This window comes from Lissotriton vulgaris, chromosome 1_1, assembly GCF_964263255.1.
Source record: "Lissotriton vulgaris chromosome 1_1, aLisVul1.2, whole genome shotgun sequence".
In the NCBI taxonomy this organism is placed as follows: Eukaryota; Metazoa; Chordata; class Amphibia; order Caudata; family Salamandridae; genus Lissotriton; species Lissotriton vulgaris.
Window position 1 is genome coordinate 1,875,297,624 of NC_141685.1, and position 14,736 is coordinate 1,875,312,359.

At 43.6% G+C, this 14,736-nt stretch overlaps 1 protein-coding gene across 1 annotated transcript in view; it reads right to left on the reverse strand.

Annotated features, from left to right (window-relative positions):
- ASZ1 (ankyrin repeat, SAM and basic leucine zipper domain containing 1) overlaps positions 1 to 14,736 on the reverse strand; it is a 1,750,578-nt gene that overhangs the window by 221,645 nt on the left and 1,514,197 nt on the right. The window contains exon 11 of the mRNA XM_086919410.1: positions 6,097 to 6,202. Within this exon, the coding sequence (XP_086775536.1) occupies positions 6,097 to 6,202 (106 nt within the window). The remainder of the gene's footprint in view (positions 1 to 6,096; positions 6,203 to 14,736) is intronic.

Here is a 14,736-nt window from a genome sequence, read left to right on the forward strand (position 1 = left end):
ATAAATATGTGTGACAGAGTGTATTGTGCAGAGGGGGAAGTCTTCTCTCAACAGATCCCAATTGCCAAAATGTTATAAATATTATATCTATTCATGTGTTTCAATGGTTAGTCTTTATCTAGTGTGTAGAATAGGCTGTGGCTATTTAAAGATCAGTGCAGCCTCAGTTGGGGGCTGACAGTTGGTGTAATAGGCAGCTAAGGCTCTGCGCATGCATTTTAATAATTTCCCTCGTGTTTTAATCTGTTTGCTGCTCCTTGGCGCTACGCGCTATCTGGTCATTTTGTTGATTTGAAAAACAATTTTACCTGTAGGAACGCCGCTCCTCGGCGCAACGCTCTCTCTTGGGCCGGTCATCTTTCCGCTCTAGGCACCGATCTGCCACGGCTTGTGCCGTTTGCAGCGGCGGGGCCATTCGAGCGAGACTCTCCCGGCCTCACATACTCACTTCCGCCTTGCAGGCTCATTGGCAGGTTAGCGGGCTAGTGTGTAGAATAGGCTATGGCTATTTAAAGATCAGTGCAGCCTCAGTTGGGGGCTGACAGTTGGTGTAATAGGCCGCTAAGGCTCTGCGCATGCATTTTAATAATTTCCCTCGTGTTTTAATCTGTTTGCTGCTCCTTGGCGCTACGCGCTATCTGGTCATTTTGTTGATTTGAAAAACAATTTTACCTGTCAGAACGCCGCTCCTCGGCGCAACGCTCTCTCTTGGGCCTGTCATCTTCCCGCTCTAAGCACCGATCCGCCACAGCTTGTGCCGTTTGCAGCGGCGGGGCCATTCGAGCGAGACTCTTCCGGTCTCACATACTCACTTCCGCCCTGCAGGCTCATTGGCAGGTTAGCGGGCTAGTGTGTTTCTTCTGTTTAGGTACTTAATGACGCAGTGGCGGAAGCGCAGCGGACGAGCGCAGCGGGAGCGCCGACTTCGCGCCGAAGTCGTGCCAAAGTCATGCCCATCTGCGCCCGTCCGCGCCCAGGGGCCATTCCATCTGCCCCTGGTCACATAACATACTCCGGCTCTGAATTACTGGATCTACAGATACCTCCCTGTACCTTTGCTCCTACTCTTAATTGCCAAGATGCTCCGTTAAAATGACGTAAATGCGCCCTTACCCTAGACTCGGTCCCCTCGGTTACAGACTCCTTATCTTCTTCTTTTTGGGCCACTCCTCCTGCCACGCATCAGGTTTCCTCTGCTACGCCTAAAATTTGTCCTACTCTGAACTTTATCAGCATAAATTGCCGATCTCTCTCTAAACACAAGAGAGATATCTTTGACCTCCTTGAGTCAGCGAGCCCAGCAGCCATGTTTGTAACGGAAACGTGGCTTAATGAGAGTTCCGGCCCTGACATTGCCATGGCTCTCCCCAATAATTACACCTTTGTGGGGAGAAATCGTGTTCTCAAGGAGGGCGGAGGTATTGCGGTAATCTTTAAAAGAGAATTCTCATGCAAATGGGAAGACTTAGATTTTCCCAATTGCGAAGCTGGTCTTTTTAAACTTTCTCTCACTCCTTATTTTACTCTGACTGGAACCCTGATCTATCGTCCCCCGGGTTCGGCCAGCGCATGGGCTTCCTCTCTTCCAGAGCTCATTGCCCCTCTTATTTTACAATCCACTAATTTCCTTATAGTGGGTGATTTAAATATTCACTTTAATCTCACATCTTGTCCTATTAGCATGCGCTTACTTCAGGATTTAGCCACCCTGGATCTCCACCTACATAACTCCGGCCCTACCCACAAAGCCAGCAATTTATTAGATCCCATTATCTCGAACCTCAACTGTATCACTCATCACTCTTCCTCTCCTGTTATCTGGTCCGATCACTTTATCATTAACTTCTCAATCAAGATATCGGCTCACAACTCCTCCACTAGTTCTCATCCTCATAAAGCTAGTAGGAACTGGAAACGATTAGATAAGGATAAACTGAACATCTGCCTTGAAAATTCCAAACCGACGCTTTCCACTATTTCTACTAAGGAGGTGTCTGCTGTCAGCTCTTGGCTGACAACAGCCTTAGATTCTTGTCTGCCAACCCAGGGAAATAAGTCACAGATCCATCATCCTCCAGCTCCCTGGTTTAATGATTCACTTCGCCAGGAAAAATCTCGTTGCAAGAAACTGGAGCGCATTTGGCGCTCCGATTACTATACAGATAAGAAATCAAATTACAAGGCCGCCCTCCTGGCGTACCACTCTGCCTGTGATACCGCCAGAGCTAGTCATGCTAACAGTACTATACTCAACACCCAAAATAGACCAAAGGCCCTGTTCAAAGTAGTAAAAGATGTTTCTGGAGTGTCTTCTGCACCTAAAGACCCTTCTCTGGACACATTACAATGTAACGCTCTGGCAAAATTCTTTCTGGATAAAATAGATAAGATCTATGCCATCTTTAGCGCCACTCCCACTGTATCTACCACTCTTGAGCCCTTGTTTCCTACCGCCTGTTTCGCTGATGCTTCTAGTTGTACTCCCACTGCCTCCCAACTCCACTCTTGGGAGTCGATCTCTCCCTTGCTCTTTCAAAAATATTTACATGAAATAAAATCGGGCTCTCCCCTTGATCCTATGCCTCCTCAAATATTGTGCACCCTGGATCCAGCCATACTTCAGATCATTTTAGATATTTTGAATGCTTCATTGGTCGAGGCTACTGTCCCTAATGAATGGAAACATGCGATGGTGGTTCCATTGCTAAAAAAGGCCAACGCGGACCCAAACAATCCCTCTAACTTTCGTCCTATTTCTCTGCTCTCCTGCTACTCTAAGATTCTTGAAAAGCATGTTAATTCTCTTCTTAGCTCTTATGTTGAATCTTCTAATCTTCTCCACTGTTCACAGTCTGGGTTCAGGGCTGGCTTCTCCACCGAGACCACGCTCCTTGGTGTGTCCGAGACCATCAGAAGACAGGTGGACAACGGGGAGACAGTGGCACTCATCTTGCTAGATTTGAGTGCCGCATTTGACACCGTCTCCCATTCCATCTTGTTGTCCACCCTGAAATCTGTGGGGATTGATGGTTCGGCCCTGGCCTGGATTGCTAGTTTTCTCTCTAATCGCACCTTTCAAGTCTTTTCCTATACTTTCGTTTCTTCTATCTTTACCTCCCCTCACGGTGTTCCCCAGGGGTCCATTCTCAGTCCCCTTTTTTTCAACCTTTATGTGAGACCTCTTGCTTTCTTGGCAGAGCAAGCAGGCCTCACAATCTATTCTTACGCAGACGACACGCAAATCGTCTACTCACTTTCCACTAATAAATATCTTCCCACGTCTTCCCTGCAGTCTGGTCTGAAACATATCTCCAACTGGATGCACAGACATAAATTAAAACTAAATGGGGACAAAACAGAGCTGCTCCTATTCGGTCCAAATACATCCCTATGGGGCCCGCAACATTGGCCTCCTCAGATGGGCCCTCTACCTACCCCTTCAGCCACAGCCCGCAACCTCGGGGTTCTTCTTGACAACCAGCTGTCACTGAAGCAACATGTTGTAAAAGTCTCTGCCACCTGTACCACCATCACCAGGTGTCTAAGAAAAATCACATGGATGCTTCCAGCTGATACCCTGAGGACCGTGGTCCAGGCCCTTGTCACCTCACGATGGACTACGGGAACATTCTACTTCTGGGCGCCTGTAAGGAGATAATAAAGAAATTTCAGGTGGTTCAGAACATGGCAGTTCGCCTGATCTGTAACTTACCTGTCAGGTCCTCGGCTACCATCCATCTCCGCAAGCTGCACTGGCTGCGAATTGAGAGCCGAATTAAATTTAAAGCCCTCTGCATAATGCACCACATTAAAATGGGTAAAGCTCCGAAATACTTGTCCTCTTTGGTGCAGCAATATGTCCCCTCCCGCACGTTAAGATCTTCCACACAAAACAAGTTTCAGATCCCTCGTGTCAACAGAGCCAAAATGGGCGGTCGCTCGTTCGCCTTATTGGCACCTTCCCTATGGAACTCCATGCCTCAATTCTTGCGTTCTGAAGTCTGTTATCTGACATTCCGTAAAGGAATTAAGACCTGGCTTTTTAATACTTAACATGCATGCTCATAGTCCCCTAAACTTAGCTCATCTTCTGTTTGCTTTGGCGCCGGGAAACCTCCGGGTAGCTGCGCGCTCAATAAATGCAATTATAATAATAATAATAATAATAATAATAATAATAATAATCTCTGCCTCCATCACCAGGCTCTGGGAAGGAAGGGGCGAGTAGACAGTCCCCCTTCTCACTTCTCATTCTGAAGCATCATGGTTCTGGCAAGAATACATGTGCCAACAAGAACGGATAGAGCACTGAAGCAGGAGGCCGCAAAATGGACTTCGCACAGTCCACCTGCTCACACCATATTCCTGTGATGTTGTGTAAAACAAGTGCTGATGAACTGCGCAGGCTACAGCTTTCAGAAGCAGAGCCTCTTGCCTATTAAACTCAATCATTCCCAATTCCTCACTTGGCGGTTTGGGGTTAGTGAGGGAGGCTCTCTAAACCCCCCCCCCCCCCCCCCCCCCACACACTTTGCAATGAGTTAGGAAAGGGCTGGGATATGAAGAGGACTGATATGCAGCCAAGGCTTAGCGATATGAAGCCTAAAGCTCCCATGGGGAGTTATAATGGTAACACTGCTGCATGTCATTGGTTCAGGTGGCCCAGGCATGGCAGGACACTAAGGCAAGGCTTATGACTTTGTTAGTCTGGCAAAATCTGTCTGATGGTTAGAGCATCCACATGCACCAGATTTCACATTGTCACTAGTAAAACATTTTTTTAAAAAAATATATCTGTATGATCTTATTTTTTATTAATGATTGTGTACTTAAAAAATAAAGGCAGAAAATAAGTAGGGCGGCACACTGGTGTCATACCAAAGAGAAGCCACTAAGTCAAACCAATTAAGATAACAAAGAAATAGGTGCAGGCGGTGATGCAGGGGTTCAAATTTCAAAGCTCACAGCCAAGCCTGAATATGGAATTAGAAGAAACCACTATTTATATAGTATATATACATTATCTTAGTTGAAATTCATATTGACAGCAGGCACACATCCATTCATGGTGTTGAAACATATCAGGCCACTTGCATGTTGAGCTGACATCTCTTTGAGGTACTCCTGTGTGTCATTAGCAGATACAAAGACCCCTCTGGGCCAAACTCAGGTGATCCAACTTGCCCTTTGAGCCAGCCTGGGTGTTTTCTCATGGAACGTTCATGGTTTGGAACATTAAAGTAGAGCAATAGATCAAAATCAAATTTGGGAGGAAAATATGATTATTTGCTTTTAGGAGAACTGGCTGGTGTGAGAGTTATCACACTTGGGTGGATTAAGGTAGGTTTTTAAGTAGGCAACAGAAATGGGTACAGGCGGTCTGCTGGTGCTATAATCCATCAATTTACTGCTGTAACAAATAGGTCATTATGATATGCCCCTATAGCTCTTGGTCAGATAGGACATAAGGATAGTATTTGCAATGATTCTACTCTCAAACACACTCCATTGATGGTGACGGTACTAAAGGAAAAGGAGGCCTCTCTTCATTCCCCTGGTAATTTTTAGTTTCTTAGCTTGTTGTAGAAATTGAAGCAAAGTGGCAATTCATGGGCTAGAGAAACTGGAATATGTAGAGGGCCTGTAGCATTCTCTCCCCACCACGTCCAAAGACCTCAGCAAAGAGCTCAGAATTTCAGCCTCGCCGCTCTGCACTAGGTACCTTCTACGCAAGCTACACTAGAGTCAAGAATGCTTTTGTTTTTACATGGAGACTAGACACATGTACTACATCTAATCCAAAATGTAAAAAATAAATCTATTAGTCATTATTAGAAAATTGTAATACTGTTCCTATTTTCTAGGCTGAGCTCTCTGAGCAGGAATAGCGAGCAGCAGTAACCATACAATAGCTTCAGGATAAAGGGCATAATGCCTAAGGTCATACTTGCATATAGGCTTTAATGGTAACAGTTTTTTTTTGTATGTGGAGTAACATTTTAAGAAGTCAGGGGATCCTGCGAGATTAGCGAAAGAGAAACCAGAGAAAGGTGAATGGAATATCAACAGTTCCTTGGTGGGAACAAGTTCAAATACCTTGTGAGGATCCGTGGGAATTTGCTTATTAATATTCTCCACAGCGGTTGTCAAGTAATTACATTGCCGATTTAACTTCAAAAGAAAGGTAAAGAACTCATCAGTGCTGAAAGTAAACACAACATGTAGAATTTGTTAACAGGGCCAACTATCATCAATATAATAAAAATAAAACACTAAAATAAAATCAGTGACAATTTATTGAAAATGTCTAATATTTGTTTAAATAATGTATTAAGTGTTCTTAAGGGGGAATGTGAGTAATGCTATCACAGCGAATCTATTAATGTCCAAAAATATCCATAAAAATATATAAATATTCAAACCAGGAATAAGAAATAACCAAACGTACACATACAATGAAACGTCAAGTTTACGGAACCTAGAAACCGATTTCTGAAAATTATTTTGCAGATGAAATCGAAAATATAAGCATCTTAGCTAAAGGTTAAACTAAAGATCAGATATTCTTTTAATTCAAACAGTCTCAAAAGGATTATTCGGTGAATGATGACACAATACATCTCAAAACCCAAGCAGGCGTATTCAAGCGAGGCAACATTCTATCATGTCCAATGTTGGGGATTGTTAGTGATGTGGTACTAGGTAAATAGAAGTGACATTTTCTCTTCACTGGATAGCTCCTTTAAGTAATACAGTTTGATCCAAAGACACGAGGACGTAACACAGGTGCAACTGGCTCTAATCCAAGCATGAAAATTGCCCCCAAAATTTCCTAGTTTGGTAATTAAAAGACAGCCACTGATTGGGGTGCAGTGGGCTCCTCAAAGCCCTGGGCCCTGGAACTACTGCTACACATAATGCACTGCTGGCCCGTGAAAGTCAAACGAGGTAATGGTGAAAAGCCATGATCAGAAGTGCAAACTGGTAGCCTATGTTCCACGTTTTTGGGTAATAATAAAATACTTCAGATTTGTGATTGAGAAACGAATTTCCACATATAGGACAGGCAATTTGTAAAGGTACTAATACACTTTAGATCAGTCTGAGTCTATTGCATCTTGTGATTTGTTTGCTACATACTAGGAATGGATGCACTACGTTGAGTGTCAGAGGCACAGTTCAAGTCAACTAGCAGCAACATAGACATAGGTATAGAGACTTTACAGAAAAGGAATATGCACATGCGCTACTGGGAGAAGTATTTAATACTTTTAAGGAGGAACTAATAAACACATGCATTAGGTAGAGCTTTTCCTCTTGTGTATCTTACCATTAATAAGCCATATGTATCCTTTAAATGAATGTTATAGGACATCTCTATTTGATGACAATATCAAAATAAACTTATGTTGAGACACGCTGAAAAGCCATTCTAATCAGCTTATCTAAAGGACGAGAGCAAACAGGCGTTGAACCTAAAAGAGACTTTTCCTGAACAAACAACTTAGTGATGGAAGGAATGCATTGCTTTGTATCCATTAAAATAGAAGATACATATGCAAATCAGTCTTGGTGCGACCACAATATGACAGTCTAGCCGTAACTGCCAGGCAAGCTTCCCTAGAGATGGAAAAAACACAAAGGTCTGGTTTCCGCATGCACTTGGCCTCGTTAGTGAAGTTTAGCTTTAATGATATGGCCGGGCCCAAGTCTCAGATATCTTCAACACTTAGGACATATACTGTAACAAACAGCAAATGTGATAGGAAAGAATGCCTGAATTAACCTCAGCTACAAGCGATCACCTGGGACATAATCCAGTCCATTTTTTACCCACTGTACCACTCTTCACAACAGTAGCCATGTACAAGTCAGCCCATTTCATTACTTCAATAAAAACAATCCAGTCCGAAGTGCCAACCCTGGTGCTCTCCTGATGAGAAAACAAAGAACCCAGACCGATTTCAGCTTATTTGGACCTCATTAGTGAGTTGAAACTTGGGTCCTTTGGCAGAATGAGCACGCGAACCCTTATGTGAGCATACCCATCACACTTTGTGAGAATCAGAGTCACAAAATAAGTAATGGAAAAAAGAATGAACTAATCTCAGCCACTGGCAATCCCTGTTTTTTTTTCCACAGACACATATAGTACACCGCCACTGGTATCTGTAAAATGACACGGGTATAGCTACAATACACCTTCCACTTAGAGGTCATCAATTTTGATGACGAGACAACAGTTAAGTGCGTCCCCTGGCCTCACTCTGGGAACATTTTCAGTTGGTTACCGCTCAGTCCTTACGGTAACAATCCGGTTTATTTTGGGGTGAATGTGGAGAGATGGTTTATAGTGTTTGTGGAGACTTTGTGCTGGTTTACACTTCCTTTGCACCCATATAAAATCACTGATGAATATTCATTTTTTCTATTTTTATAATGAAAATCCCACTACAGTTCTCATGGAAGGTTCTTTAGCTGACTTTATATACATTAAGGGCCAGATGTACGACCCTCTTTTGCGCTCGCAAACTTGAGATCGACCATTTGTGACTGCAAGCAAAGTCACTGACTCGCAAAATAGCGTTTGTGACTCTCACTATTAGGAAGGGGCGTCCCTTCCTAATAGCAAGACTCACTGCCATGTACAATTGTTTTGCGACCGCATTTGCGGCTGCAAAACACTCGCAGTTTACCACCAGCTTCAAGTAGGTGGTAAACCACTCGCAAACGCGGACCCATTCCCCTTTGTGAGGAAATATTTTTCAAGGCCAGGCAGTGGTCCTAAAGTTTCATTTTTCTTTTTTTTTAATCCATCCCGTTTTCCTTTAAGGAAAGCGGGCTGCATAACTGCTTTATTGAAAAAGCAGTCATAGACATGGTGGCCTGCTGACCCCAGCAGGACACCATCCTTGTGAGTGCTAGCCATTACCAATGGGGTTGCAAATTGCGCTTGCCTCAGGAATATTGATGAGGCATGCAATTTGCGACACCATTGGGAATTGCACAGTGTCTGACACACTGTTGTACATTGCAATTTACGAGTCGCAAAATGCAAGCGTCGTACATATGGCCCTTAACCAGTTGGCATGGATTAACTGCCTCCAAGGATATCTTCTTCTGACTAACAGGTGACTATGTATTTTACTCAACAGAAAAAAAAAGTGCAATCTCATTGTCAGACATCAGAAGCCAATGTTGATTTTCTAAGTAACGTATTTGGACTCAGCAGGCCCAAACATTTTATGAATGCCACATTGCAGAAAAATGGGATGTAGGCCTGATAAGGAGGGGCTTAGATCCAGTGCCCAGTTGCTTGGAATCATCACCCATCTACAGGCATAACATTTTTTTTATATTGATATGGAATGTTGAGCCCACCACACTTTCAGGAGTTGTGAAAAAGCAGTGACGGAGAAAAAAAAAAGTTCTTAACTTCACCAGCATATTACCTGAAGATTTGCAAACGCAACCCAGGAAAAGCCTGTTGTGTAGTTCCTAAAAATCGATATTCTGCGCGTTTAGACAACATAAACTAAAAGATTGGTGTTCAGACAAACATATCCTTTGGGGGTGTCTGGAATCAGTCTGAAGACCAGCCAGCTCACAGTGCCACTATGATCCCTTCTTACCAAGGAGCGAATAGTTTCTGGCAACTATCAAACATGACAACCCTGACCCCTCAGGGATCATGTAAACAGTACAGTACTTTTTGCTCAGTCACTCGTGCTCACTTTGCCTTAGAGAGATAAACACAATAAACGGTGGAGACGTTTTCAATAAGTATTTAGTAAACCAAGGTAATTCTAGCATAAAATACATGTGCTGCCACAACCATGAGACAGAAACAGATGTATATGGTTATAAGCACCAATATCGTAAATAGCAGGTAGAATTTTACCATAGTACTAAAACAATGAATATATGCAGGCATATAGATACATGACTTTAATAATGTATACTCCTACAATGCAAACCTTAACTAGATGTACCTAAGTGTACCTAGCATGTATGTAGGTGTATAGCCAAGGATTCCCCTAGGAAAGAGCCAAATCCCTTACCTGATGTGAGAAAACGAAGGACCCCCATCTTTGTCTCGAGTTGGACACCCCGCAAGGGATGTCAGACCACTGAGTACTGGAGCGTCTGCGTGCAGTGACCTCAGCATCTCGTGTCAGCATGGAAGTCTTTCTCCTCTGGTTTGCCCAGCGAAGATGTGGTGCTTATATACCCGAAAGGTACCCTTAGGGGTTCTACTTAGATGTGTCATTGTACTGTGGGCATATTGGCCAAGGATGACAATAGAGGTAAACCTTATACAGAGCTATTATGCAAAAGATGGTAATCCTCCTGTGATACCGAGAATCCTCATGCATAATAAATCCTTATGCATAATAAAGGGGAAAATATTTTTCGGAGAAAACCACACAACATCTATTCGGTACCTAACTAGGTAGAAAGTCGGCGCCAGAACGTTAAGTTGAGAAAGGTAGGGCAAATTTAGGTAAAAGGTTGTGCAACTACCTAGGCCTTTATTGGGATACATTGGAGTACATAACACCTACTCCTCATATGAAAGTACGATAGAACTAACAAATGCTAAAATATACCTGTTAAAAGAATAAAACAAATATGAATATAAAAACATGATGTGTTCAAAAAGATGAAAGGTAAAAAAAAACCCCTCTACATAAGTCCTCTAAACAGTCTATATACAGTTGGACCATCTGAGCACGCCGAAAGCCATAGTGCTCCGTGAGAGCAAAAGAGAAAAAATAAAACAAAAATTATGTTTTCGAATTCCAATTTAGGTTGTTTTTTGATAAAGGCCGAATTGTTCCCAGCACCCGGAGAGCCAAATGTTTATGTGGGCTGTGTGGGAGACGCAACATCACTGCGGTTTGCCTTTGCAGACGATGGTCCCTATAACACCTCTTGGATCAGGTCAATGGATCAAAGGTGATCTTCTCCGGTTCCCGCAGCCGTTGCTGAGGAAGCACTTGATGCCCGTAAGCCCGGAACAGAGCCTGTGTCCATTTCAACAGGAGCTGAAGCATCCCATGGTGGCTCTAAGAATGCCGACATCTGGATCGGAATACATTGAGGACATTGCACTACATGAGCATTTAACGGGTCCAGCAGTACATCCATGATAGGAGGCGCAACCAATGGAAGTGTTAAACAGATGTCCAACACCCCTTCGTGTCCATAGAGTAAGCAGCGGAGTACAGGCAAGACGCAGTCGAACCAGACTGATCTGAATGACAATGCTCGCTTAGCTCCCGAGGCAGAGGTGCTGCCCAGATGGAGTACCATGTGTTCACGTCGCTCCAAGAGCACCTTTTCCATCCCTTTGGAATTTGGAACTTCCATTGCGTAGCAGGAAAATTAAAACCAGCATACCTCCTACAAGTATTAAGACCAGTGGAAGCCCTCCAAAACCACTTCCCAATACGGAGTGTATCAAAGATGGAATATCTCAGAAAATTGTCTGAAAGGTATTTAATAGCCCAGAACCTATGTTCTTAAATAGGTGTACTATCCCACTCGTATCAGACATGTTAAAGATACGATGTATGCCGACTGCATACCCTGGTATGAAGTCACAACGTTTTAATAGTTTGTTTCTGTGTATTCCTGCAATGTGTTAGAGCGGCTGACAAGTAACTTTTCACTTACTCTGTCCTATTTTCGTGCTTTGAACACCCTGGTCCACCACGAGCGCTGCTTGATTGTTGTGGAGGGAGTTTCCCTTTCTTTTCTACTTCTCTTCAGCTGCATTCTATACACTTCCAGTAGGAAGAGGTGAGCATTCTAGCGCTCTAACCTCTTTCCCTTCAAAAATGGATGCTGGGGGCGACGCGCAGCAGCCAAAGGCAAACCCGTCTGCGCCAGTCCGTCGCCCGGAGCCAGGACCCCTGCCGGATCCCTTACAGACCAAACAGCACGTCCTAGCACTATCTCCACCTCCTCTAGACAGGAGCTGGTATCCATTAAAGATTGTATTTCCTCTCCCGCTGCAGGTAATGAGATCTACACTTGTATTCACCGATTTCCCCCCTCGGTTGAAGGCCCATTATCTTGCCCTCTCTGGCTACCATAGCTTGCCACTCTCTCTGGAAAAATGTCTCCTCTCATATTGTTTTCTGGCGAATGTTCGTTCCCGTCCCAAACATTCCACCAACATATGGGACCTACTTTCTTCAGCTTCCTCAGACATTGGGTTCCTAACGGAAACCTGTATAAAACCCTCCTCCTCCCCGGATATTGCAATTGCGGTACTGGAAGGATATCGTATTTTAAAACTAGATAGGCCACATAAAACTGGTGGTGGGGTTGCAATTATTTATAAAGATCCAATAACAGCGATATAATTAGGTCAATATTCCAGTGACAATATAGAAATTCTAATATTCAGACTATCTTCACTCACAATCAAGCTGGAAGGGAGCTCTTGTTTAACGCCCCCCGGACCTCTTGATAATTCTATCTCACTTCTTCAGGATCTGATTGCTCCACATGTGATATCAACAAATAAGTTCTTATCACCAGGCGACTTTAATGTTGATAGCGAAAACCCTGATGACCCGGAGGCCACCACTTTCCGGAGGGAAATGTCTGCCCTCGGACTCACAAAAAGGAACAATACCCCGACACACATTACTGGTCATGTTTTAGACCAAATCCTTTCTAATTCATCTGATATCTCTTATAAAGCCACTATTCCCCTAACATGGTCGGATCACTCGTGTAAATCCTTTGACTTGACTGGTACCCTTGAACATGTAACTAAATAGGCCCCAATAACTCACACTTATAGACAGTGGCACACACTCTCTCCCAGTACATTTCGTGCTGCATATACCCCTGAACATTCTTCCGCTTCGGATACAGTCGACAATCACTTGTCGTCTTTTCATAACACAATTAAGCTCACTCTAGATGTCCTAATTCCTGAGAAAAAATCTTGTGTGGCCCCCACTCGCACACAGACACCTTGGTACACAGCCAATCTGCGCTTAGAGAAAAGTAAATGTAAAAGACTAGAACGACCATGGTGCCGAAATAAAGACTCCAAAGCTAAGGAACAGACATTTACCATAAACATTTTTAAATCCGCACGGAAAAATCATATAGTTAGCCAACTGGAGCAAGCAGGAAATACCTCTAAACCACTCTTCCACATCCTTAACTCTCTCATCAATCCTAAAGCTTGCAACTCAGAAGAGGAAGCAACTCAATCACTGTGTAATAATATAGCTATTTATTTCTCACAAAAAATAGAGAACATCTCCAATAAGATATTAGCTTCTCCCACTAACACTAACCACAATCTTTCAATTGGCCATGACCCTGTTCTTAAAAATCAGCCTACGTTAAAAGAATTTCCTCTGCTCACTATTCAGGACATGGAATAATTACTAAATTACGCTAAATCGGGCTCTTCCAAAGATTTATTACCCACCAAAGAAGCAAAAAACTTGTAGCCTAATTAGCAGAGCCTCTCTGCTCTATCCTCAATCGCTCCATCAAACAGGGCCATCTCCCTAAAGAATGGAAGGATGTGCAGATCAAGCCCATTAGGAAAAATCTCAAACTATCTCCAAGTGAGGTGTCCAACTAACACCCCATCTCTTTACTTCCCCTGTATAGCAAACTACTGGAAAGGCATATTAACACCCACCTTTCTGCTTTTATAGAAGCCTCCAACCGCCTTGACCAATCTCAGTCAGGTTTTCGTCCCATTCATAGTACTTAACTAGCATTGGTGAAAGTAACTGACGGTATTTGTATGCTGGCGGACGATGGTCAAGCAGTGGTTCTTACACTGCTTGACCTGTCTGCCGCTTTTAATACCATCTCTCATCAAATCCTGCTGGACAGTTTGCGCTCTATAGGGATCCAGAATTCTGCTCTGGTCTGGCTCCAGGACTTCCTCAGTAACAGGACCCAAAGAGTGAACCTTGGACCTTTCTTCTCCAAGACTACCCCAGTCACCAAAGGGGTACAACAAGGGTCCTGCCTGAGCCCATCCTTGTTCAACGTATATATTGCCCCTCTCTCAGCAGTGCTCAGGAAGATCAGGTTTATCCCGATCTCCTACGCGGATGATACACAACTTATCCTATCTTACAAGAAAGACACTCCTGACATCCAAAATATGTTCAAGGAAGGTATGACAGCCATAACATCTTGGCTGAGCAGCAACTTCCTGCAGCTGAATGCAGGAAAGACTGAAGTGATACTCTTTAAGGATGCAATTACCAGCTGGTCCCCTAGTAGGTGGCCTGATGATTTGGGGCCATCGCCTCTGCCACAGATAGTTGTCAAAAACTTAGGGGTGCTTATGGACAAAGATCTAAACATGGATGAACACACAGCTGCAACAAAAAGAGCTTGCTTCTACGCACTTAGCCTCCTCCGTAAGGTTTTTCACTTCCTACCCACATCCACACGAAAAACCCTGGTTCATGCTCTGGTACTCAGCCGTTTGGATTTCAGCAATGCTCTGCTGATCGCCACTAAGGAATTAGCATTGCAAGGTCTTCAGTTAGTCAAGAATACAGCTGCACTCCTGGTAACAAGCACTCCTTACAGTGCCCCCTCACCCCCCATGTTGCGCAAGCTTCCCTGGCTGCCTGTTCGCAAAATAAATCATTTAAAAAAAATCAGTTGTATTGTTTTTAAAGGCATAAACCAGATGGGAAAAAGAGGAGTTTCCTTTCTGTGTATTCA